General features: G+C 37.9%; 1 protein-coding gene across 1 annotated transcript; it reads left to right on the top strand.

Annotated features, from left to right (window-relative positions):
- The first annotated feature begins 276 nt into the window (after positions 1 to 276).
- On the top strand, positions 277 to 19,045 carry LOC140242361 (ATP-binding cassette sub-family C member 9-like). Its single transcript, XM_072322099.1, has 22 exons — positions 277 to 294; positions 674 to 752; positions 1,544 to 1,649; positions 2,231 to 2,329; positions 2,815 to 2,980; positions 5,202 to 5,339; positions 6,179 to 6,374; positions 6,837 to 7,066; positions 7,507 to 7,676; positions 8,404 to 8,473; positions 8,951 to 9,108; positions 10,211 to 10,303; positions 10,883 to 10,985; positions 12,478 to 12,597; positions 13,341 to 13,452; positions 14,382 to 14,512; positions 14,929 to 15,007; positions 16,038 to 16,146; positions 16,559 to 16,662; positions 17,185 to 17,318; positions 17,996 to 18,058; positions 18,908 to 19,045. The coding sequence occupies exons 1-22, from the start codon at positions 286 to 288 to the stop codon at positions 19,043 to 19,045; spliced, it is 2,607 nt and encodes an 868-aa protein (XP_072178200.1). The 5' UTR covers positions 277 to 285.
- The last annotated feature ends 8,135 nt before the right edge of the window (positions 19,046 to 27,180 follow it).

The following is a 27,180-nucleotide window of genomic DNA, read 5'->3' as shown; positions in this document are numbered from 1 at the left end:
GATAGTCTCTGTAACAGCCTTGATGCCAATATTACCTTTTTTCATACTTAGAATATCTATTGCTTCACTATAGCAGTGTATCGGTCATTTAGTGATATATATTCATTTTTCTTGTTATTTTTGCCCATTTCCATAAAGCCCCTTCAGAATTTGCTCAAGAGTGCCAAACGTAACCAAGACAACAAATATGGCGCCATTAGAACAGACGACGATATTTACAACATGACGGGAAATAACATCGAACTGGTTGCCATGCGTCCGTGGCAGACCGTGCCGGATGACGTAATGGTACAGGTAAACATGGAAACCCTCATTTTCTGTTGGTATTTGCGCATTCAAATTCCTTCTTGAGATGGTAGATCAGGAAAGAAAAAGGGAGAACGGACAAGAAAATGATGCAAAAATCGTCAGAAAAATCGTAAATGAATACTTCGCGTATACGTTTAGTTGGCATACACTAACGTACGCCCATATTAATCATGTTGAAGGAGAAATAAAGCGGTGGGTAAACAGCATTGCTCAGGATGGTTCATACTTAAAGGCCCAAAATATTAATATTACTTATCTGCACTCACACTACGCAAAAACGTCCTGTGCAGCAGTGCCTTCTCTCGGTATACCATTAAGTTGGTCTGTAGTATCCTAATCCATGTTCCTCCTCTTGTGACGTTAGGTTAGCGATGGAACATTCTGCTGGGGCACCGAATCCACCACTCCTACGTTGTCTTGTATCAACATCTCCATCCCGGTTGGTGAGTGCTTTCTCAGTGTCACGACGACTCTTTCGTTAACTTACGCTTTCTTTCTCACTCTCCACCAGTGTTCTACCAGTGAATGTTACAAAACACGCGCCGTTTTTTTTTTGTCTATTTGTTTTTGTTCTTGATCTCCTTGTCATTATTTCGTTTTAGCTTGATTCAGAATCTTTTGATGGCAAACAGAAGAGCATAAGACCTCCAAGTTCAAAAACAAAATATGACTTCTTCCAACGAGACGGAAATTTGAACATTACTCTGAATTTTAAATGCATAATATTCATTTGGATAATCCGCATCATAGTAGTCCTAAAATAGTCATTTAGAAGGACTTACATAACGTCATTATTAACTGCGTCATAACACCCATAGTTGAGTGTTGTAATGCTTGTCTGATTTCCGCCAAAACAGTTTCTCTCTACTTCTTCTTTGTGGAGTAACCAAGGAGGTACCTCCTTGCAGTAGCAATTGCTCGTAAAATCAAAGTAGCACGAAAGCTATGTAACTTCGTCCATTAACGTTGAAGCACAGTAATATGGGGAAATAAGCTCTGCATTGGGAATGTGTCAGGCGCGCAACCTCCTAATCGATTGCTTGTGGAAAGAGCAGTCACTATGTAAACGGCATCACTTGCTTGTCGCACGCAGAAAATTGAGCAGTAGTCAGCTGGTAGGAGAGAGTAGATTCCGTCCATGTTTTCCACGCCATTTTTTTGACTTCACATTGTTTCTCATTACAGTGTATTTTATCTCCCTCTTTCAAAAAAAAAAAAAAAATGTCTGCCAAAGGTCATCTGACTATGATTGTTGGAAACGTCGGTTCTGGCAAGTCGTCGCTACTATCCGCCTTACTTGGTGAAATGAAGACTCTGCATGGGGACTTCCAGTGGAACAGGTACAGCCGAACACACAGTACACTTGGCACACTGACTAGTCTGATGATATTGATGTCTATAAACAAGAATGTATAATACTACGTCTAGTTTCGGAGTTGACTTTGGAATAGATGTGTTAACAATACTTGCATGAAATGGACATTGAAATGATTTTGCGTACAGTAGGCCCTACACCCGTTTATGGTATCCTATACGCTGGAAGCAAAATCCTTCCGATTGCTTTGGGACATCGACTTATTTCGTTATGAAACTGAGTCATTACCTGATTACCACACAAAATCATACAACCTTTGTTGATTGTTTATCGTATCCTATACGCTGGAAACAAAATCCTTCCGATTGCTTTTGGACATCGACTTACTTCGTTATGAAACTGAGTCATTACCTGATTACCACACAAAATCATACAACCTTTGTTGATTGCTCCACTTAAATATAAGAAGTAATATTACATCAATCGCATGCAGGTTGCCCTATATTCATGCCCTGGTTGCGTTACAGTATAGATTAATCTGGTTATGTTTCCCCCTTTTGAGATTGACTTATTCCTTTTCCACATTACAATTGCTTACACGAACAGGTCAAAATGTTCCGTTGCATATGCAGCACAGAAGTCATGGTTACTCAACGCCAGCCTCAAAGAAAATGTGCTCTTTGGGAATCCGTACGACGAAAGAAGGTGAAGTAAATCATATCAAAACTACCAAATACGACCAAGTGTAGTTCCAGTGCGGGGTTAAACGTGACAAGACACATCTCCTCGTGAACTGGACAGCCATAGGGATATAGAGTTATGACTTCAGAATGTGAAACAAAATGAGACTCCGACGCAATTTTCTCAAACAAGTGGCACGAAAACCAAAAAAAAAAAAAAAAAAATATGGAAATCACATGTGAAGAATGTGTGAGAATATTTGTACGATAACACGCCCCCAAACTTGCATTGATCTTGATATGAAATGTCTCTCAATTTTTTAGCGTGTTCTGAATGAAAAGCGCTGTTGAATAACAAAACAAGAACAGCGAAATACCAACAATCCTAACCAGCATTGCCGAAGCGTTTGTTTAACAACTCTTTAGTCTTGATCTGGTTTAAATTGACACCACTTTTGGACAGCTTTTCACCCATGCGTATCCCCTATAAAACATCAACAACAACTGTAGGTATCGAAATGTGCTGAAGGCGTGTTGTCTGCAAGCCGACATCGACATCCTCCCCGAGGGTGACGAGACCGAGATCGGAGAGAAGGGCATCAACTTGAGTGGCGGCCAGAAGCAGCGAGTCAGCGTGGCCAGGGCCATGTACAGCCCCACAAACGTCGTCATACTGGTAAGGTTCGCAAATGCGACGGTAATAGCTACACATGTGGAACATTCCCAACTTATGCCCATATTATGTAAAAGCCTATTATGTTTATCATTATGAAGGAATAATTACATGAATTCACATAATCATATTATGACAATGCAATCAGTATCAGGCCTAATGATTAATGAAGTTTAGTCATACGAATGTTAAAGTCGAATTATTTGAGGGTGATTCTGACAAAAGCATTGCAGTCAGTGGCGTATCTAGGGAAAACGGCGCCCGGGGCAAGCACGAAAATTGCGCCCCTAATTTCTGAAAAAGTGTTCAACCCCAACCCCATCCCGGTAGGGAATTTAAACAAAGTCCACATGATGCTTTTTCAAGCACTTAAAAGGGATCTTTTGAGGGTGATTTAAATGTAATGAATTGTGATAGATTTTGGCGAGCGAGCGCAGCGAGCGAGCCGAAATTTTTGTATTTCAGCTTACAAAACATGGAATTCTTGTCATGTTTTGCTTACCAAATCTTACAATTTTAATCATGATATAGTGACAGCCTTATAGATATCGATTTATACCAAAAAACTGAGGACTTTAAAAAATACTCTAAATTAGTGCGCGCGAGTGAGCTGAAATTTGTAAATGTCCTCGTCATCATCACGTATTGTTCTTATCTTTTTTTATATATAAATTTTGGCGAGCGAGCACAGCGAGCGAGCCGAAAATTTTTGTATTTCAGCTTACAAAACATGGAATTCTTGTCATTTTTTGATTATTAAATTTCACAATTATAGTGACGACCTTATAGATAACGATTTATACCAACAAACTGAGGACTTGAAAAAATACTCTAAATTAGTACGAGCGAGTGAGCCGAAATTTGTATATTTCTGCGTCATCATTACGTTTTTTTCTTATCTTTTTTAATTTTTTGCACCCCCCCCCCCGTATGTTCGAAACCGCTTTTGATCCAATCGGCGATCGCTTCAGAACGAATGAAATTGCAGTCGCTGCTCCGTGTAACATTTTTCCTGCTAAATATAAAATGACATGAGTGAACACAATAGACATTATCATTTTGTCCGCGTCATCGTCACGTTTTGTTCTTATCTTCTTCTCTTTTTTATACAAATTTTGGCGAGCGAGCGCAGCGAGCGAGCCGAAAATTTTTGTATTTCAGCTTACAAATCATGAAACTCTTTTCATTTTTTGCTTATTAAATCTTACAATTCTAATCAAGATATAGTGACGGCCTTATAGATAATGATTTATACCAACAAACTGAGGACTTGAAAAAATACTCTAAATTAGTACGAGCGAGTGAGCCGAAATTTGTATATTTCCGCGTCATCCTTGCATTTTGTTCTTATCTTGTTTGATTTGTTGTCGTTTTTTTGCGCCTCCCCCCCCCCCCTATGTTCGAAACTGTTGACGCCCTCTTTTGATCGAATTGGCGATCGCTTCAGAACGAATGAAATTGCAGCCGCTGCTCCGTGAAACATTTTGCCTGCTAAATATAAAATGACAATGTGTGAACACAATAGACACTGTCATTTTGTCATCATCACGTTTTGTTCTTACTTTCTTTTTTATATAAATTTTGGCGAGCGAGCGCAGCGAGCGAGCCGAAAATTGCTGTATTTCAGCTCACAGAACATGGAATTTTTGTGTGAACACAATAAACATTGTCATTTTGTCCGCGTCATCATCATGTTTTGTTTTTATCTTGTTTGATTTGGTTTCTGCCCCCCCCCACCATTCTCCCTCCCCCTTTTTCTTCTTTTTTTTTTCTTCTTCTTCTTCGTTTTTTTCTTTTTTTTTTCCTTCTTCTTCTCTTTTTTTTCTCGTTTTTTTGCGCCCCCAAGGAGTGGCGCCCGGGGCACGTGCCCCCCTTGCCCCCCCCCCCTAGATACGCCACTGATTGCAGTTGGATAAAGTGATGATCAGAAACTGTAACTTCTACCCCAACTTCTACTACTTCTACAACTAACTGCTACTACGACGTCTTCTACTATAATACTACTACTGCTACTTCTAATAAAACTACCACTAGTTTGGATCATACTTAGAGCAACCGGGTTTGACATGCATGAACTGCTTTTGGAAACTGTGTCTTGTTAAATTCTAGCTGTGAAGAATTCACTTTGTAACTGATTATTTTGCATATTGTGCGTGTTCTGTATATCACTAACTCTATCGACAGGCAATCTGTTGTTCACTTACTGCTATTACACATTAAACAGGATGACCCCCTTTCAGCACTGGACGTTCACGTGGGTGGTCATATGTTCTACAAGGGTATCATGGATTTCCTCGTCGAAAATGGTCGAACCGTCATCCTTGTCACACATCAGCTGCAGTACATGGAACACGCAGAATTGGTAAAACTATACCTTAGACCAGGGAGGTGATACCATCCTTTATGATTAAGTCCTGTGTTCCCCCCGTATAAGCCGACCACGCCCCATATGTCACGCCTTCCATGCCTGACATACTGAATGGACGGATAAAGTGACGTACCAACTCTGGGATTCTTTTATTATTATTATTATTATTATTATTATTATTATTATTATTATTATTATTGTTGTTGTTGTTGTTGTTGTTGTTGTTGTTGTTGTTGTTGTTATTGATATTGTTATTATTTGATAGGAGGCAGCACCAGTAGATTGTTTTTCTAATGCCTTCATAATCATAGCCAATAAAATTCTTTACAGTCAATATCTGGCAAGATGATATGTTTTCCTTCACTCACCCAGTGTTAAACTTTCAACCCGTCAATCAAACCACATTAATTGCCTCAATGTGTACAAAAATGACTATGATTTCCTGCATCTTACGGGTACAATCACACAGAAGATGCCTTTCTGTTACTGTCTGCATGCGTCGACATTTTCCCAGCTTTTCTGACAGTTTGATACCCCCTGATCAAAGATAGGGAAAAATCGTCACCGAAGTATGTATTGTCATTATCTATTTAATTCCAAATAAAACATTCCATGCAATATTTCAAAAGGTACAAAGCCATCCACCCGTCTGCTGAAATACAAAAAAAAAAAAAGTGTATTCTCTACCACGAGTTGATATTTCACACAAGACGAAAATGTTGAGTGAGGAATTTTGTCATTTTGTAATCTGCAGATGAATACATTTCTGCACCTACGAAATCCTTTTCAAGAATGATAGCGACTCATTCCTTCTTTCTCCTTCTTTACAACAGGTTATCTACATGAAAGATGGTCTTATTGCCAGGCAGGGGACGATGAGAGAGATCGGAAGGCAGGATCCAGAGCTCCTGGCCTCGTGGAATCTTGCGATCAAGGCGATCACAGAATCAGAGGCGGAATCGGACGGAGAGAGTTCGACTGAAGAGGAGCGACACATCCTCCGGAGGAGGGTGTCAATGTCTAAGAATGGTAAGTGGTAGACAAGGAATTTGACCACACCCTATGCGCTCTGTAAGAAAAACAGGTTCAACTTTGCACCTTTTTGACACACTGGGAGCTACTTTACGGGTGCGACTTTGCACCTTTCAGACCAGAAAGGTGCAACGTTGCACCTTTTAAAGTGCTAACTGGTCTGAAATGTGCAAAGTTGCACCGGTAATGGTGCTCCCAGTGTGACATGGTAAAGATGGTAAAGACGCAAAGTTGAACCTACTTTTGTGTGTAGACAAAGCCTCCCAATCTCTTGAATCTATCTCATTTTATTTCACTTTAGTTTCTGCGAGCCTATCTTCAGCAAATGCATCAGTAGCAGTGAAATGTGTAGCCTGTATAGTTACCGTTTTTATTATCAATCTTGCAACGCTGGGGCTTTCCATAATTTCTAACAACGCTTTAAATTGTTTGCTGTCTTAATTACTTTCGTCACTAAAGAACCCAAAGAGGCGGAAACCATGGAGTCCAAGATACACGGTAGAGAGGAGCGCATTCGCGGATCGACTGACATCATCTACTACTGGCACTACCTGCAGACCTTCGGTCAGTGGGCCGGGTTCAGCATCCTACTCTTGGGGATCATTCAGACAGCCGTCAGCATGGGCTCCCACTTCTGGCTGTCGGCCTGGTCGGATGCGGGCTCGAATCTCACCAGCAACGCATCAAAGGTAAGTTTGATTCGTCATTCCAAAAACAGTTCAGTGAATAAGAGAATACATAGATGATAGGATGAATGAATAAATGATCAAACACAAAGATAAACAAGCAATCATAAAATGAAGGTTGATATCTCAATAAAGAAATAAAAAGTGAATAACTGAATACATACAAACAAGATAATAATAATGAATACACATATGTACATACGCAAACTTCATTAGATAAAACAAATGTACAGGTGTAGATGTCATCTTCCTACTTTATTACAAGTACTCTATTCATTTCGGAATACTCTACCATAATCACGAAGTGATTGCAAACTCAAAAGGTGAGGAATTGCACGTTTTTGTTCATGTCAAGCTTACCCTAATTATCAAAATGCATCTTGAAGACAAAACTGTAATTTCAGTGGTCGTGTTTATGATCTGTATGATCTCTTGTACCGCAGGAGGAAGCCTACGCGATTCTCAACGAGTATCTCCCGGTCTACGCAGCCCTCAGCATGTCCGACGTCCTCTTTGGACTGATCTGGGCTGCTTTCCTCCTTGTAGGTTGCCTTCGAGCAGGGCGTAAGCTACATGACAAAATGCTGGACAGGATTCTTCATGCTCCAATGCGGTACGCACAGTCAGGCCTTAAAAGCCGACGCATTCACATTTCACATTAGCGTTTATAGTCATAACATGTAATCCAGTGGAGCTTTACGAGGAAGTGCGATATCAGTTGGCATTTAGTAAATTCATGGATAGCCTATCTATGCATTTTAGTCCTTTCGAGGCCAAAGCAATCCTCTAACCCCCTCTTTATATTTGTACAAATTCAAAAGTATTCATTTCTATCAACTATTTTGAATAAGATAACGTGTTTTTTTTTCTTAGTCAAGCAATGACATTTCGGTACCTCGTATTACTCTGAAGTAAGAAGTAAGAACATTAACTGTTTCAACTACACCTACAAGATGATTTTCTTCAACCCGCTTGTTTTTCTTCATTACATTAATATTATCCATTATCGGCTGCCAATCAGTCATATTTTGTGCTTATTCTTGACAATCGTTGTGTGTGCAAATTAAGATGTAACTCACACAGATGTATGTATTTCACGATAATTGTTGGAAATAGACATATTACTGTTATTTTGTACAATGTTAATGATACTGCAGAGAATCAATGTATACCTGAGAAGGAAATGACATACAGAGAATGAAATAAATCATAATCAAATTAAATCAGAATCAAATCAAACATTGTTCGCCTCAGTTGCAATTCTCTATTTTGATCACCTTTCTTTCTCTCGAACTCCAAATTTCACCTGTTGCCTTTCATTTCCTGTCCCTTCTACACAGGTTTTTTGATATTACTCCTATCGGGCGGATAATGAATCGATTCTCGGCTGACGTGAAAATCTTAGACGAGGTAAGTGGGCCCTGTACAAAAGCAATTTATTTTTCCCCTCATTACGTCTATTTACTTATTAATTATTTCATCAAATACAGTGTTGACGATCTTTTTTCAAATGTTTTATATTTGATAATGATTATGATGTAGATAATTATGTAAATATATATATATATATATATATATATATATATGTGTGTGTGTGTGTATGTAGTTATCATATTCTATAATATAATTTTGATAACATACATTATAAACATAATGATTGTCATTACTTTTACCATATTATTTGGCAAAAAAAAAATGAGCATGTGTAATTCATAACTTAAACCTGTACGATTCCAATGAAATTAGGATAGTACTTTGTTTTGCTCAATATTTTCAGTAAAAACAGGTCACCATGTTCCTATTATGATAAGAATATTATGTAATATCAGCAAATTGCGATAGGCACCAGATAACTGAATTCCTGGACTTATATTTTCATCTCGTTAGGAGCTGAGCCAAAACATTCTTCCTCTCTTAAAATGGTTGCTTGCCATGGTGGCAGGCATCGTCATCAACGTCATCATCTCCTGGTACTTCGTCATCGCCGTCGTACCCATCGTGCTCGTTTACGTCTTCGTCATGAAGATTTACCTCCAGACATCCAGGTGCGGATATCAATCCTTGTTGTGTAGGCTTCAAATTATCTCTTACGCTGGAACCGCTTTTACCCTTGAATTAAGCTAACGGATTTAAAAATACTGTCGCCACAAACATCGAGCATAAAGATGAAAATAAGCCATGCAGTAAAGAGAAGTAATTCACACATTCCGATCAAGATTAGTTTGATTATAAGATTTAATTTGCTGTGGGCAAAATATGGCAAAATAGATACATCATTTCAAGAGTTGAATCAAATCAGACTTGCATATCATGAATGATCAATACTGCCAGTAATGCTCTTCCCTTCTATTACTTGACTCAGTTTTCATATCACTTGCACTAACCCAGAAACTCAATTTGCATCAAACTTCTCATTTAAAGGGAAGATAAACCCCAAGAGCAATGTGGATTGAGTGAAAGCAGCAACATTAGTAGAACACATCAGTGAAAGTTTGAAGAAAATCGGACAATCGATGCAAAAGTTATGAATTTTTAAAGTTTTGGTGTTGGAACCGCTGGACGAGGAGACTACTAGAGGTTATGACGTATGAGTGGACAACGATACCAAGAAAATATAAAGAAAATTCTACAAAAATCCATTTTTCATGAAAATTACAAATTCCATCAACTTGATGTTGACATATGTTAGGGGTAGCAATTATTCCCCCTGCTTTCTGAAAGAGGTTGGTCCATTGCTCTTTCATAATTCTAGAAAAGTGAATTTTTGTTGAATTTCCTTTATATTTTCTTTGAATTGTTGTCCACTCATACGTCATATCCTCTAGTAGTCTCCTCATCCAGCGGTTTCAACACCAAAACTTTAAATATTCATAACTTTTGCATCGATTGTCCGATTTTCCTCAAACTTTCACTGATGTGTTCTACTAATGTTGCTGCTTTCACTCAATCCACATTGCTTTTTGGGTTTACCTTCCCTTTAAATACCACGCAGCCGATAGGGTATATGAGATTTTTTTTTTTTTTATTTCAGTCGATCAATAATCGAGGTTCTCTGTTAGTAAAGATTTTACTTTGAACTAGACCTTGAATAACCCAAATGAAGCTCATTCATTGGTGATTACTGTTAGATGTTTTCTTTGTCTCTAGGGAGCTAAATCGCCTCCAGAGTATCACCAGATCTCCGATCTTTGCTTTCTTCTCCGAATCTCTTGGAGGTCTACCAACCATCCGCGCATATAGGTAAGAAGGGTGAAAATCGTGGCAATAGGGCTCGAATTTCAGAGGAATGAAAACAGAAATACGTTTCTTGACGGCATTTTGCTCTATTTCGACATTTACATTTCCACTGCTGTGCGCTTACCCGTATACTCGAGATGATTAAGGAAGATTGATGAAGAAATAATCAATGCTAGCTACTGAGGGCAAATAGTGGTTTTGCCGGCCCGATGGAATTACAGGGGGAACATAGTCTTACCGAAACATTGTTATGCACAATTTTAATGTCATCGTGATTACAGGCTTCACTTATATGATCGACTTTCATTCATTCGGGGAAACAGCCTATACAAACAACATTAATATATCAGCACCATTGAAAATACGATGACTCTGACAAGACGAGAATGTCATGATCATCAAAACGGGTCATGATACCAAAATTTTCCTTATACAAAGAAATTCCACAGAAACTTTAGTTATTATAGACATTATGACTTGATCATTAAGTTCTTATCGTAAATACACATTCCGTAGACAAACTGCAATGAAATGTTGATACTGTTTATAATGATTTTCTTTTCAATTGTGTTTATGTTAAAGCCTAAACAAACAATTTATGGACACAATCATAAGGAAGATTGAAAGTGGCAACGTCACATTCATGTATCTCCAGACAAGCTTCAGGTGGCTCGGTATTCGCTTGGTAAGTCGTTATTTTATTTTTATTTTCATTGCTTATGCATATATATATATTTCAATACACAAAACAATAATATTTATATTCCACATATTTCAAAGTATTGAATAATCACAATATGATATATTCTAAACAAATGTGCATGATATCTCCTCAATGTTGAAAATGGAAAGTGGAAAAGTTGTATGCAGCTGATTAAAGGCATTATTTACCATTTGCCGATGAAACGAAAACCCAATTCTAGTGCTTCAAAATAGTTATAAAATGTGAGTTAGGAATAGAAAGATTTAATGTAAAAATGTTTATGGGTATTATAAATGTTAACTGTCGTTGAATATACAAAAGGTGAACAATAATTTATATAATAAAATTGTTTCTAGAATAAACTGTCTACAGTAACCGTTAGGGTTTATTGAAAACTATAGTGATATTTCCTTATGTTTTAATAAAGTTGAATTGAATTTCATGTTTTATGGTGAAATTTGTAGAATGATCTTTGGATGTTTTGTGATACGCATGTCCTACACTTATGCATGAAATGTAATAACTCGAACACTTTTCACTGCGTCCAATGGTAAACAATACCTTGAATATGCAATATTTTCAATTGTGGTTGACTTGCAGATGTTGCATGGAAAATATTCATGATTTGATGAAGGAAGGACTGCTATGATTTCAAATTCAATTCTGTGTATATCAATCCAGATTAATGCAATAATGATAGCTTTTCATATCGCTTATAGTTTATCATAATCGGATTATATCACTTTCTCTGTATTTTCCCTGTTTTCTGCATATATCAGTATCATGTTAATTATTATCAACTCTACAAAGTTCGCCATTAAAAATCGTTTTATATACAGGTAGGCGCGAAATCATTCACAAAATCATGTGTACTGTGGTTGAAATACATTTACTTATAAAGTGATCGTTGATGAAACACGTAAACCCAGTATAAGTATTTTTGTCAATTTCTAGTTCCTTGCTAACCGTTTTGCATCATAAGTGAATCACATCATCTGATATTTTGGGTTGATGATATGAACTAACTTTGAAATAATAAAGTTAAAATTTAAATTGTTGTATACATGGGTTTTTATAAAAAGATAAAGATAAGAGTTACACAGATTTTTGGAGTCTATAATTTATTATCATAACATGACCTTCACCTGTGGATAAGATATGTTATAGTTTTAATTTCGTTCATTTTTTGTTATTTATATCTTATTTTCTGGGACATCGATTTTTGAAGAAAAAAAAATCACTTTTAATGATATCCGATATGCACGCTTTCATTGTCCTGTTGAATCTCATGGCTGTTATATTTCTGTCAGAACATTGTCTGCTTTTGTTGAGCGCGCAATCCCTTGTGGCAAAATATTACGTAAAGAGTTACAAATCCCTTTAAAAAAATGTTAAAGGTGAGCTTGAAAATGAAAGGCATGCAGGGAGGTATAGCCTTCTATGGCCTAAATATTTCCATTTTTTTGATTGACAGGACATGATAGGTTCTGTTGTTGTGTTCGCCGCTGGACTGTCGAGTATCTTGGCATCTGTTTTGCACCCGAGTGCGTCCGGGGCAAGTTTGGCGGGACTTGCTATTGTGTACGCGGTCAAGGTAATATAGCTCGGCTGTTTGTGCAAGCCAGTGACTTGTAGAAATTGAAGTGAATGGCGAGATTAAAGTGATGAATGCTCGACCGATACTCGACTGAAGTCATATCAGATTCCAGAGTACTACTTAGTATTACAGCATCAGAGAGAGAGAGAGAGAGAGAGAGAGAGAGAGGGGGGGGGGGGGGTGGAGTGAGGGAGGATACGGATGATCTTATTAGGAAGACGAGAATACGAGAAGATATAGATTAACGATGACGATGAACAGAATATAAAATTAATATAATTGATAACACCGCTAACAGTTAGAGACGCTGTTAAAATGCTGATGTTGTAGGTATTGATCTAAAATACTAAATAGAACACGTATTTAAGTTTTAAATGGATATTAAAATCAGAGAGTTGAACCTTTCTTGCTTCAAAGATCAATCAGAAGGTTTATTCAACCTTAGCAGCACTACACCCCAAGGTAAACCATTGTAAGAGCTGGGAGGTTAGACGAAAACTGATGAGAGTGACAAACTCATGTGCATATTATATTTTTGTTACGTAACACAATTATTGCCTTTCCATAAAATCAGGGCAAATCATTTCATCTCAATTGTATAATTCAGTATGTCATTATTTTCTCTCTCCATTTCTCTACCTCACTCTTTCTATATTCTCTTTCCCTTATTTTATATGATTATAATGTATACTATATCTGTATCTATTTTGTCCATTTCTATCTCTTTTTCTCGCTGTTAGGTTGGTACCAGTTTAAATTGGGTGGTCCGGTTCATGTCGAGCACTGAAATGGGCATGAACGCCGTTGAGAGACTCAAGTACTACGCCGAAATAGACGTAGAGAAATACGAAGGTGAGAGAATAGGACCGGAGCATGAAATGAACACTCAGCCCTTTTAGTACTTAATCCTTGCGTTAGATACAGGAAGCTGGTGACAATTCAACCAAATCTGAGTTTTTGGTGCTTAAGATTAGACTTCGCAGGCTCTACTTGGCTACCACGTTTTGAGCCGCATCAACCAAAAAACTGAGAGATATCTGTAGGCTTAGATAATCATAATCATAACGTTGTGCGGATGTCAATTTAAATTATAGATGCAATCAGTTGCTCAGTTTGTAGAAAACATCCTTTTTGTCACTTGTTTCCTTTTGACGCAATAGCATGACACTACTGCAGTTCTTTTGTGTTGAGGTAATGTAAATTAATGAGATAAATGAGCTTCAAGAGATGCATGCAGATTAGATATAAAACACTATCAGGTTTAGTCGAGGAGGAGTTCCATCCACATGCAATCTATCATACCGGCACTTTGCGTAGTAACAACATTTCTGGCAAGGCACTTCTTGAGCTGTGTGAAGACTATTTCTTGCTTCGCGTCCAACATTGTTTGAGATGGCTTCGTCGCATTTTATATTCTCACCACACTTGCACTGAATTTCACTTTTTGCTGAACTTGTTTTGTACTTAAGCAAAAGTGAGTTAAAGGTGTATGCTGGTCTTAGGTCGGAAATTCAAACTGATTTCATAGCGAATAAAGCGAAAAAAGGGAGATAGATTTCAAAATTGATTGGCAAAAGCCTTACATGGAAATAGCTTACTAGATATTAGCATATCACCTCTGAAAGTTATTCGGATAATATCGCAAGTATATCGTAATGAGCGGATCAAATCAAAGAACAATAAGTACATAGAAATTTCAATTAGCAATCGATGATATGAAGATGAGGCTGTTAAAATTCGTAACTTGACGATATTATGTGTACCTTGACGGGATATCACAGGCCCTGCCAAACCCCGAGACACCTGGCCAGAGCTAGGCATAATCAACTACGAGCGGGTCCATGCGAGATACGCCAAGGAGCTCGACCCTGTACTTCGTGGTGTTACATCGCAGTTTTCCGCTGGTGACAAGGTAAGTGCATTTTTTGTCTCTCTAGTCATGAGTTTAAGTGGTTGATAAGCATGCATTTCTTTTATTGACAAATTGTTTGGTTTAAACAAATCTCAAACATGTCCTACAGAAGTATAAGTTACTTACTTCTTTCCTGTATACTTCTAATAACTTCGTGTTTACATGCTTTCGCAAACGTTACGTATAATTTTACTAAGTGAATGTGTAAAAGAATATTAAGAATGTTTACAAGGAAACATACCAAAAACAGACCAGCACAGTGATCAAAGTTCAAACTCACTCTTATACACTTTAAACAAAACGAGGGTAAAGGTCCTTACGTTAGAATAACTCAAAACGTAGTTACTTACATGGGAAGCACAGTAAAAACCTATTGATATGAACGCATAATAATCTCACTTCATTGTTTGTTTTAGATCGGCATCTGCGGGCGGACCGGAAGTGGGAAATCTTCTCTGGCCTTGACCCTCTTCCGCATAATTGATCAGTTCAAAGGTCAGTAACACAGTGCAAGCGACTATTATTTGTAAGAATTTTCAATTAAAGATACCTTTGAACAACAAAAAAAAGAGCCTATAGTGATCGTCTATTAATTGCTTTTATAATTTCTGGTTCTTCACACCATCGACACGGTTGAGATTTGGTTAGATTAATAGAAACAAATCTATCAGGTAACTTCACTTAAGTTCTTATCAATAGGCCCTACTTTTTTTTCGGCAATGCTCAAAGTGTTGGGTGAATGTTTTGTAATGTATTTATATCACACGTCGTGATCTAGTACTCATTATTCATATACAAGTGTTTATTTGAGCACTGCAGTATTTGTTTCTGAGAAAGAGCACGTTTTCTTACGTTTTCGTACAGTCACATCATGCTGTATTTGAAGGTCTTTATTCTACCCCCCAGTTTTCAAACGATTATCATGATTTACGATTATTTTAATGTATCATTCCAATCTTCAAAGTGTATCTTTATTTTTCTTGCCATCAAAATTCATTTTTTGACCACCATGCACCACCACCACCACCACCACCAAAACAAAACAAAAAAGAAGAAAGAAAGTAAGAAATTTTATGATTTCGATGACATGAAAGGGACACCGAAAAACAAAGAAACTAGTGTAGAGTCTCGATATATTTTTATGATATCAGTGTCACACGGAAACGACCAAGGGGAACGACCAAGTGGGACAACTGTGTATGCAGTCAATCACTTATTTCCGTACTTAATTATTTGCTTCCTTACTTGATCAAATCTTTTGATGTTTGGAATGTGGGTTAACCTTAATACGCAGGTGTTCTTGTAAGTTTCATACTTTTTGACTGTATGTGTTTTGATAATTCATACATGAACATGATACTCAATTTTTGTTGCACAATGCTTGTTCTTTTTTGTGTGTTTATATTTTACACGTGGCTTGTATTTTTGGGTGCACGTGACAAGTTTTTAGTGGTATAACCCCGTGTTTTCATCTTGATGAATTAGTTAATTCATGAATTTATCTCTGTCATCTCTTTCTCCAAAGGCAAAATACGGATTGATGGAGTGGACATAGGCCAATTACCTCTGGCATCTCTGAGAAGTCGACTGGCAATCATCCCCCAGGATCCTGTTCTTTTCACCGGAACAATCAGGTGAACATCAGAGATTAAGTAGAATTCGTTTTCTGTCCCTTTCCATAAAGATAAGTGGAATGTTTGAATATGTCCACCTCAAGCAATGTTGCGCTGTTATTATTGAAAAAAAAGGAGAAAATATAAATAAGAAAAGATAGAAAAATACGAAATATGACTTCCCAGTATGGATTCAAATGCATCACTAATGACGTACACTGAGCTCACATTCACGTTATAATTATACTAAGGGAATGAGATGCGCTGTACATTATTTGTAAGTGCGCCAAACAAGACACATCTTGCTTTGGCATAGTTTATTAGATGATTGTGCTTTTTAAAACGAATGATGTCGCAAAGGTGTTATCTGTTTATTGTGTTGGTGTTTGTCTTTACTAACATTTCATGCCTTTGTTTTCTTTGTTCGTTTCAGATTTAACCTCGACCCGGAGGAGAAGAGATCAGACATGGAGCTATGGGAGGCTATCAACATTGCCCAGATGAAACCGACGGTGTTGTCACTAGACGGCGGGCTCGGTAATGACAGCATTCGTGTCCGTTTTATTCGTAGTCGACAGATTAAAAAGAATGATATAATCATATGAATAAAAAAAAAATGATATAATCATAGGGCAGATATCAATTCAATTCAGTTCATGTAGTCTACATTTTCTTACTTCGGACTACTCATTGTTAGATGTAATCAGCCTAAGATGAAGAGGCATATGTTATCGTTGACGAAAAGTTTGACACATAATTAGTATTCGATAAGATCGGGCGTTGATGGAACAGACAGGAAAACAGGGTTTTTTGCTTTTTCTTTATGTGGGTTTTTTTTTTCCACCGATGTCAAGATTTGACAGCGTACACTGATTGGTTTGTCTTTTCAGACCATTACTTATCAATGCAGGGTGTTATCATACATGATTTTATGATTTATTTTGTCTACTGAAAATGAGCCATCAGTGGTGGAAGTGCATTAAACTAGAGAATTTTCTTTTTGTACCATAGTTTGGTTTTCTAGCTTTCAGATCATACTCTCTTGTTTATCATCCACAGACGCGGAGGTGTCGGAGGGCGGTGGCAACTTCAGCGTTGGACAGCGTCAGCTTTTCTGCCTCGCCCGGGCCTTTCTGAAGAAGACGCGAATTCTGGTGATGGACGAGGCTACAGCGTCCATAGACTATGAGACGGTGAGTCCTCCTGCAACAGCAAACCCAAACGGGTACAACTCCCAAAAAGGAGTTATCCCCAGTGCATCGGCAATCTTCGATATCAAAACTAGTGAAATTATATGTCAAAATCATACCTAATAATATTCTGACAGATTTCAACCCCGATAAGAACGGTGGACCTAGCTGTCAGAGAATAAAGGGCTCTATAACATTGACATTTTTACTCATGCGTCATGATGTCATACAGTAGGGAGCTTTAGATTTGCGGCGCGGACGTTTGAGACGACGCTTGAGCTGGACGTTCTCCTCTCCCCTTGCGTCGTACTGGAAAGTCGCTTTAGATTACGCTGGGACGCAACGTATAAAAAAGAAATAAAAAAAAAAATGTGATGGGTGCATGAAGTAGCTCTCTATAACGTCGTGAATTGAGCGGACGTAAATATAGCCCAGAACGCGTAGTGAAAAACTCAGACGACGCAAGCTATAAATAGATCGACTTGACGCGCGTTTTTGCGCATGCACAGAACATGTTTTTTTTTTTCCCTCTGAACGTCCCCGTCGCGAAAATCTAAAGCTCCCTATTGTAAAACAGAGAGAGAGAACTAGAAAGTGTGTGTGGGGGTGCGTTTGTGTGTGTATAAATAGAACGCCAATGAGAAGTGGTAAAGCAGGCTTTACATCTTGGTTTCTTTCAGGATGCCATACTACAAGAAGTCGTGGCCACCGCATTCAAGGATCGAACTGTTCTCACAATCGCGGTAAGTTCTCGCAAACGACGAATAACTGTTCAATGTTTTAAAAGTAGGATGATCTGAATCATGGAAGACTGGAATGAAAAGGGATTGTATAGTTTTGGTTGAGACCTAACTTCAGGTTTCTAACATTTTGGGCTGAGATAATGACAAACCTTGTAGGAAATATGAACATGATGAAAGAACATGTTATTGTAATTCCAAGAAGAATCCAGCGTTTATTTGATGAAAATTGGTTTTGAAATGGCTGAGATATCCAAAACTAGGCGATCCTAATAAAAGGTGGGACTTAACATTTATTAGGATCGCTCTGTTTTTTTATTTGCTTTTGGGTGTCTCAGCCATTCCAAAACCGATTTTCATCAAATAAACTTTGAATTCCTCGTAGAATGGCATGGTCTGCTACGTACTATTTCATTAGTGGTTTCTTGGTATCTCGCCGTGGTTACCGTGCAATATTCTACTGATTTAAAATGCCTTCCATGAAACACAAGTTTGATGTAGTAACGATGTAAACGAGATAATAATCATATGAATTTTACAAAAGCGACAAGCGAAATCCGCGAAATACCCAGCCAGCATAATGCTGATAATTATAGAGGATGATATTATGTCCCGACAAGCATGGTACAGACCCAGTTCTCAGGTTTTTATTTCTGTTAATATCTAGATGTAGCTAACTGGTCGAAAATTGAATTGGTTTTCAACAAGGCTTTGCTGAGCTCATCGTGTGAGTAGAAACTCGTTTTTGTGAAAATTATTATTATTATTATTATTATTATTATTATTATTATTATTATTATTATTATTATTATTATTTGCATTTCCTTTGGGTTTTTTTCCAAATACTTGCAGCACCGAGTGGCAACCATCATGGACTCGGACCAGATTCTTGTGCTCGACAAAGGTCATGTGGCAGAGACTGGACCACCCGGCCCTCTCGTAGCCAAAGAGGGCGGCATATTCGCTTCTCTTGTTGCCAACAATCAATAGGACATTTTAAACTAAATTGTACACAGTGGACTGGTACTCCATTTTCAGCACAAGTTAGAAAATGTTTGAATGTGTGTTATAGAAAAAGAACAAGTTTATAGAAATGCTATGTTGGATAATTTTTTTATTCTCAGGGGAGATGGTAGATTGGGATAAATTCTTGAAAAAAAAATCTACGTGTAGGTTTTATATTATTATCTGATGGGGATATAAAGGATTTGTTTGCCTCTGTGTAGGTGCGGTGGACATGTGATATTTGACAAATCCATTGTAGTTTGGCTGTAGGAAGCCTTGTACGAATTTGCACAGACAAAGGTGCACACATACTGCCGTCACTTGGAATCTCAGGACGTAGGGTACAACTTCTTTATTTTGCAGAATCTTCTTCCTAAACACGTATCTTTCTTCTAGGAAATTATTTACGGGTGAAACTTCTTGGGTGTAACAATATTTAATGTGTGTTACAAGCGTATGTGTCTATATTGGATATGATTATGCGTGTGTGTCTGTGCTTGTGTGTGTGCTGAACACCGTCCTAGAACAGTATACGGTATGATTATGGTATGTGACGAATTGTAACTTGCCCTTTTTAAGTCGTCTATCACTTTATGCCCATGCAGGCCTAAAGCTTTGGTAAGTCCCAGTTGCAGAGATCAACAAACATAGGGGAACATTCATAATTTTTCAGGTCAATGTAGATAATGAAGTTCAAAATAAAGGCAGCGTTTTATTGAACCTAATCGCGCGAAGGCCAAATTACTCTTATAGTAATCAGCCAGCAGAGAAGTAACAACGACAAAACGAACCCAAAAAAAAAAAACACAAACAAACAAACCAAAACAACAACAACAAACAAACAAACACAAAACGCGGTCATAATATAGACCAACAATAATGTAAACCTATTCAAATCATTTCTGTCATAATTCAGTACTCGCCGCCTCAGCTTTACATAACTTTTAACTGTTGGACTGTTGGACATTGTCGCTGCAGATGTATGCCTAATTTGCTGCACTGATTAATAAAACCGTGTGTATTGTCAGTTTCGCCCAATGCGAGAATGTTTTGGATGCTGTCCCCAAGTAGTAGGTGCTGCGTTTTAATTTTCATCTGTGCAACGAAAATGGTGAAAAAATGATTGTCGTGCAAAGTAGATGTAGAATACAAAAGTTATACTGATTATTGTATTGAAGCATTCAATTTTATGAATGTTAACATCTTGTCAGAGTAGCCCAGGCAATATCTGTTACTTATTTTGTACATGAAATAAAGTTTTCTTGAATGTTGCATAATTATGTTAGTTGCTGGATTTAGACAATCTTTCAGGTTGTCACTGGTACCTTTTTGTTTTAGAAATATGCTGTGGAAATATGCAATATGAATATGGTGCGTGGGAAAATAAATGTAAGGGTAATGGGTAAATGGAAGAGAAAAAGTGTCGGGTTATTTTATTATATGAATTCTTTTGATGGATAAAATGGGGAAAAAATGTATTCGTTCATGAGGGCTTGCTCCATTTTGAAACTTTATGTATATCTTTACATCTAGTTCTTCCCTTATCGAAAGCCAGTAAATTGGTTGGGAACTGTATACGTGTGCGTGCGTGTGTGTGCGATCTGGTTTGCGTTGATGTGGCTTTGATGGTGTGTGTGTGTGTGTGTGTAGTAAATGTCGTAGCTGCTAAATGTGCGTTGATATGGGTTTGATGCTGTGTGTGTGTGTAGTAAATGTCATAGTTGCTAAATGTGCCCCCCCCCCTCCAAGTACTGTTTTGAGTATTAGAAGCGGATGAATTATGGTTAAGTATATTTCGGGATGCTCCCTCCCCCACTCCTCTTGGTTAAGATGGTTTTTGTTAAATAAAATAGTGCGTTTCACACTTTCTGTTGTAATCGTGATGATTAAAGATGCATCTGCTTTGTATTTCAGGTAGAGTCAATTTGTTTTCTTACGTGTTTTTTTTTTTCATAATAAACCATTAATCCTACGAAATATATTTCTTTTGGCATGTTTCTACTAAGAAATGGTGGCGTTGAGATAATATCTGCAAAGCCAGGCTTCCTAAAGGATTTCACGTGCCTTTAAAATTGTATCTTAAAACAAAACAAAACAAAACAAAACAAAACAAAATGTTCAATCATTTTTTTTTTTTTTACATTTGAGGTTTCTCCCTGATCAAGAGTAAAGAATATAGCAAAGAAATGATCGAAAAAATGGTGTGACCCTTTAATAAGGTAAACAGCCACCTCCGTATCCGTATCAGTAATTCATAGTTTATAATCAAAGTGTTTGAACAGTTTTGTAAGTTTGAGTGAGGAATGCAAAACACGACGGAATGGTTATATAATCATGTATACACGTATAGGCCTATTATAATGTTACATGTATGTAGTATGTACACATAGGCATTTGGATAACATATCGCATTATTCTACCATGTTTATAGTGTTGAACCAAACATTCAAAATTGTTTAAAGAAATTAGAAATTATTTAGTGTGAGTGATTGAATTAATATTAACACAAGCCAAATAGGAATGAAACCCACGCCAACACACAGTCAAAGTGAAACTGAAAATGCACATCAACATTGTTGCTATCACACCATCATCATCACCAACGTCACCATCATCTTTATAAGTTATCATTCACAACCACCAAACACAAAATCATTTGCCATACCATGGACCTACTAACGAATGGGTTTTCAACGAATCCAACCACTGTGAAGTACGAGATCCGCCGCCACCTAACTATAATAATGCGCATCTCAATGAGTACACACAGGTGTCTCAAAGATGATGATTGCATATTAATCCATCGTCACTGACAAAGGAACTGTTTTCATATTTCCGGTTTTTATTTGGCTTATGCCCCTTTCGGGGGAAACGTCTTGAAAGAAACGCCAATGATGAGAAGCAGCAAACATCAAAGCATGATTAAGGTGACTGGTACGCGACTTTCAGTGATATTAAGGGTCTAGGTAGGTAGATAATGGCAACCACGACAGTGCATAGCGGAAAGCTTGTGCATGGGTTAAACAAGTAAATTACCAACAAAATCTAGCAAAATCTAATCTACTTTACGCATGATTTGTATGTCCGCTGATGAGGGTTCGCAGTAACGACAGGATTTCCGAGTCGTGTCGTGGAATATGGGATGGTTTTTAGAGGCTTACATTATGTGAAATTTACATGGTAAGAATTAAATTGAAATCACAACTTAACAACGTTGTTTCGCTTTTCGCCCAATTGTGACCGTGCACCTAAAAACGAACATAAAGTCGCACACACTGATTTTGCGCGAGGACTGAAAATAAGTGAAATGGGTCAACCTAGCCGAACTTGACTTTTTCTAATTTTCTGAAAGAGCGGGTCTTCTTTTACATTATGCTAAAATTTGGTATCGTAAAACGGGCAGGAAAGTGTGTTTTTTTAGCAGTTTATCTCGAACATTTTTTGTAGAATAGTGTGATTATGTGTGTCTTTAGAATCCCTGAAAAACCTTGTCCACACTCGTCACTTTCAACTCTAATAACTTTTGAAAGGATAGTGCTACTGCTTTGAAAGTTGGCATTAATTATGGACAGAATGTGCTAATGAGGCATTCTTAATTTCAGTTTAATCTGATAATCCCTTCATTGTTGTTACTCTGGTGGTTTACTTCCTGTTTTTTGTCCCATTCATCGCACAGCCAGCACGGTTTGGTAAAGATTAAGCGCTTGAATAGACATTGTACTTCAGAGCCTCTTTTCTGAGTTCACACTTTTCCTGAGTTTGTGGTTTCTTTCCAATATTTAGATAGGTTAGGAGAGTCCATTTGATTTGAGTTATACATCATTTTAAAGCTTAAAGTCTGCTCTTTCAGAATATTGTCTTAACTAAAAGTTCATGTCTGGCGACTTTTTGTTTGTTTTTAGGTGCAGGGTCACAATTAGTCTTTTCTCTTGTAGAGCATCTTGAGCATTTTGTACAAACGCAAGGGGCATTTTAATTCCACGTATAGGTTTTTCGTGACTTTGTATTTCCAATTGCTGATATATTGTGAAAATAACCTTTGCCGACAGCAGTCATTAAAGGCGTTTCCATATTTGCTCTTTCGTCTATTTTTCTGCCTCTAGATGAAATCTGCAACCACAACACTCTTTGAGGGCAGATAATTATTGCATCTCCGCATTTATCACCCCGCGCCATTCGGACGATAACCCCCATTTCACAGATTTCGCATCGGTCACTCGTCGGGAGCAAAGTTTGTTATTTCCGCCCACCCCATAAGTGTATCGGATTGCAGTCTGATGAATCCGACGTGTTTTTGTCGATATCGGGTCGATACGAGACGTGTCGCGCATGATCTTCATCAGATCATTGCCCGACATTCCCGACACTGACCCGATAGTCAACCAACACAAGTCGGATTCATCAGACTGTGATCCGATACACTTTAGTAGGTGGCCGGAAGGAAATAACTGTGCTTCCAACGAGTGACCGAGAAAAAAAAATCTCTGTGGAATGGCGGTTATCGCTCCACACTGGGTAATCGGCCAGTCGTCGGGCAAAACGACATGCCAAGAGAGCTGATGTCATCTGCTGCCTCCACGAAATACGCCGCTCGACAACACCCAATCACGAGCAAATACTCGTAGCAGCTCCACTGATTTCAATCGTCTAAACTATTTTCCTGTGTATTATGGATCAATAAAAGTGTTTTTGAACTGTCTCTGTGTTTTCTTGCGTATTTTTTTTTTTTTCAGAGTGGACTGGTTAATGAATGACATTTACTGAAAAGTATATGTTGAAAAGTGAACACAGAAATATTAGTAAAAAAAAATAAAGTACGAGGAAATTGGTCAATCCAGTTTAAAACTTGCAATTTTAAGTTTGTTATATCCATATCTTTTCATCACCTGGACAAGCAGACTACAACAACTTAAAGACTATAAATTGTTGTAACCTCTTTCATCCAATGGCGGAAGCACATGCATAAACCAACTATAAAATATATCAGACAAAGGCCCGAATTCACAAAGGTGGTACAATTGAAACCATGGTTTAAATCATGGACAAAGACCGTAGTTTCGTATGACAAATTCATTTGTATAAGGTGCCAAGTGTCGCATGGCCTATTTCATTACGAAATCAATCCTTTTCGTCGACGAAATGTTGACATTTCGTAACGAAATGAACATTTCATCGACGAAATGACTGACTTCGTAACGAAAAACACTTGGCGCCCCATACAAAACTACGGTCTTTGTCCATGGTTTAAACCATGGTTTCTATTTGTGCCTCCTTCGTGTCGGGCCCACGAACTCTTACTAGTTCTGTGGTCGGGCCTACGAGTGTGCCAGACCCCCCCCCCCGGGGGGGGGGGGGGGGGGTGGTGGTGTGATACAAGAGTGTGCCAGACCCGGGGTTGGGGTGTTGGGGTCCAATGTTTTTGATGTTTTTTTTTTTTTTCTTATTTCGAAGGTACTGAATGCTAATCTAAATGATGCAACTCTTGAGGCTTTTGAGGTATTTAAATGTTTAGTATTTAATCTGAATTTCCCTTGTTATTTCCTTATAGAATTAATGGTGAAATATTGAAGAGAAAAAATAAAATGATCACTTAATCCGATACGGATAAAAATGATGTATATTTCGGGACTGGAAGTTTCCTGTGATACGACATGATTGGTGACATGATATTTGCTCCTGCTACAATTATCCCGGTCTTAGAAGGATAGGGTTAGGGTTGTGATGGGTATAACAACGAACTCTGTCTTTTATTGGTTACCGGGAAGTAACATTGATTCTCCGTATAATGACTCATCTTATCATGACGAAGTATTTGGGTTGGACTTGCTGTGTGTCTGCCGCAGATACGAGCATGATTCGTTATTCTAAACATAACCTTTCCTCCCGAGCAGCAAATAAGTATGTCAACTAAAGATCTCTGGTAGATCACTGACGCGATTTCAGGCATTGTGTCTGCTAAAGTTAATGGCAGTATAGACAGGTACGAGAATCCGAATGCTATCTCGTGATTGTTCAGAAAACCAATTACGACACTAAAATTTGCATTCTAATGAGGACAGCCTTATCTGAGGTATCTCGTAATGATAACTTCAAGTGTGGTAGCTAGATCAAAGATCATGGACAATTGAATTTAATAAAAAAAAAAACACCTGAATTTGTCAGTTAAAGGACTGATTATAGATGAAGAAATATTGCACCAAGAAAGAAAGCTTGCTTTGAACTTTTGACATCACTAGTATATTGGGTTGAAGATTAGAGCATGTTGCGTATGCTCAAACACAAGCACATCCACAATGTGCCTTGACTCAAACAGATCATCTTGCTACAAAGCTGATCAGGTTTAAGCAAAACTTCGGGTTCTTTGCAACGATGATAATAGGCCTACATGCCATGCACATCGACGGCAAATAAAGTTCAGATTCGATCTGAAGACATAAGCAGTATACTGAGAAGTGGCATCGATAATCTGATGTGCTATCAAATTTCGAATTCCGAACCCGCCAATTAAGTAGCCATAAAGTAGTGCGCAAACACTCACGAATACATCTTACAAGCAGCAATCGCTCAACCCTATAGAAACAACGAACTCTTCTTTGAGTCTTATCCGCTGTGTTGGAAAATACGTTCTGCCGCTATCTTGTCTTGATGTAGTGATATGAAGGACACTGTGTGAAAAATGAAATGGTAAACTAGGAAGTAATGTTTTGTGAGCCTGCAGCAGAATCTAGTGAAAACAAGATAATATATACGCATTTAGCGATAACGCGCTTTTCTATAGCTTAGGAAGTCTGCGTCTTGGCCGAAGCACCATTTCCTTCTACATCATCACATCAACCGCGCGGTATACGGTGCAACACCGGTCGCTACAGCTACCAGGGAAGTGGGGCTGCTGCCACTGAAATCGCCCCTACGTCGAGGATAAACGAGTAGTAGTCTGTTGGAGGCAGAGTGAACAGACATACAAAGGGAGGAGGAAGAGGAGGAGGAGGAGGAGAAGAATAATGATATCCCTCCAAGATATAAACGGAGCATATACTTCAACGGTACCCATGGGTTCACTTTTATTGTTTGGCGCTCTCGTCCAGGTTAGTTCAAGTTTCAAGTTTGCAAAACATTTATCTTCCAGTGTTCATCATATTGCATTTTACGTACATGTGAAATCAAACCAAGGAAGGTAGAACCTTAAAAAAAGCAATACTCTAGTTATAACGAGGTTAATCATTGTGTACATGATGCTAATGAATTGAATGATAGGCCGCTTTGAGATGAAAAAAAAAAAATCAGTTACTGGTACAATTTTTTTTTTTTCATTTTCGTTGTTATGATCATTTCTCTCATCATAATTTCCGTTTTATCATCGTTATCGTTCTAATCTGGCATCAGCATAAAACAAATTAATGAGTAATTATATGGTAGGCCTAAGCTGCAACATTTACGTTACATGATTATGTTTTGTTCAGTGCATGCAACGAACAGGGTGTCAGGCTCAGGTGCACCAAGACAGACCACCTGTATTATGGATAGCAAGAAAAAGAAGAAGAAGAAGAAGAAGAAGAAGAAGAAGAAGAAGAAGAAGAAGAAGAAGAAGAAGAAGAAGAAGAAAATAAACATAACAATGCAAGACAAAACCAAAACGGAACAAACAAAAAGCAAACCACAAACTAACACTTAACACATCAATAATCGAGAAAAAGGAAAAAGAGAAAAGGCTCCCGTTTGCATGCGTTTTTGGAAGAAGGATATTAAGCCACTGAATTAAAAGCAGAAGTACCGAAAATGTCCCCTGCTCTGGATTATAGTTTATCAGTTTTCACCATATAGGCCGTAATGACTAGGAAGGAGTAATCTCACACACACACTCAAACACACTTGCAGGCCTGCATGCTAGGCAGGTTTCATGCTTATATGATAATGATTATGATGTTCAACTTCCGTTCTTACCTAGAAATTTCAACTATAGAAAAAAAATGTCGTCATCGCTTGTTCTATCATGAATCTTGTATAAATGATTCTTTCTGCAACTGCAGTATGGGGTTCACTTAGTTAAATCCTATATGCGATACTTCGATTTGGCTCTATAATCAAGCGGTATGTGTCAATATTGTACCATTTGGCTGGCA

The sequence above is a fragment of the Diadema setosum genome, chromosome 2, assembly GCF_964275005.1.
Source record: "Diadema setosum chromosome 2, eeDiaSeto1, whole genome shotgun sequence".
In the NCBI taxonomy this organism is placed as follows: Eukaryota; Metazoa; Echinodermata; class Echinoidea; order Diadematoida; family Diadematidae; genus Diadema; species Diadema setosum.
Note: the sequence above shows the minus strand (reverse complement) of the source record. Positions and strands in the feature narration are given on the sequence as shown.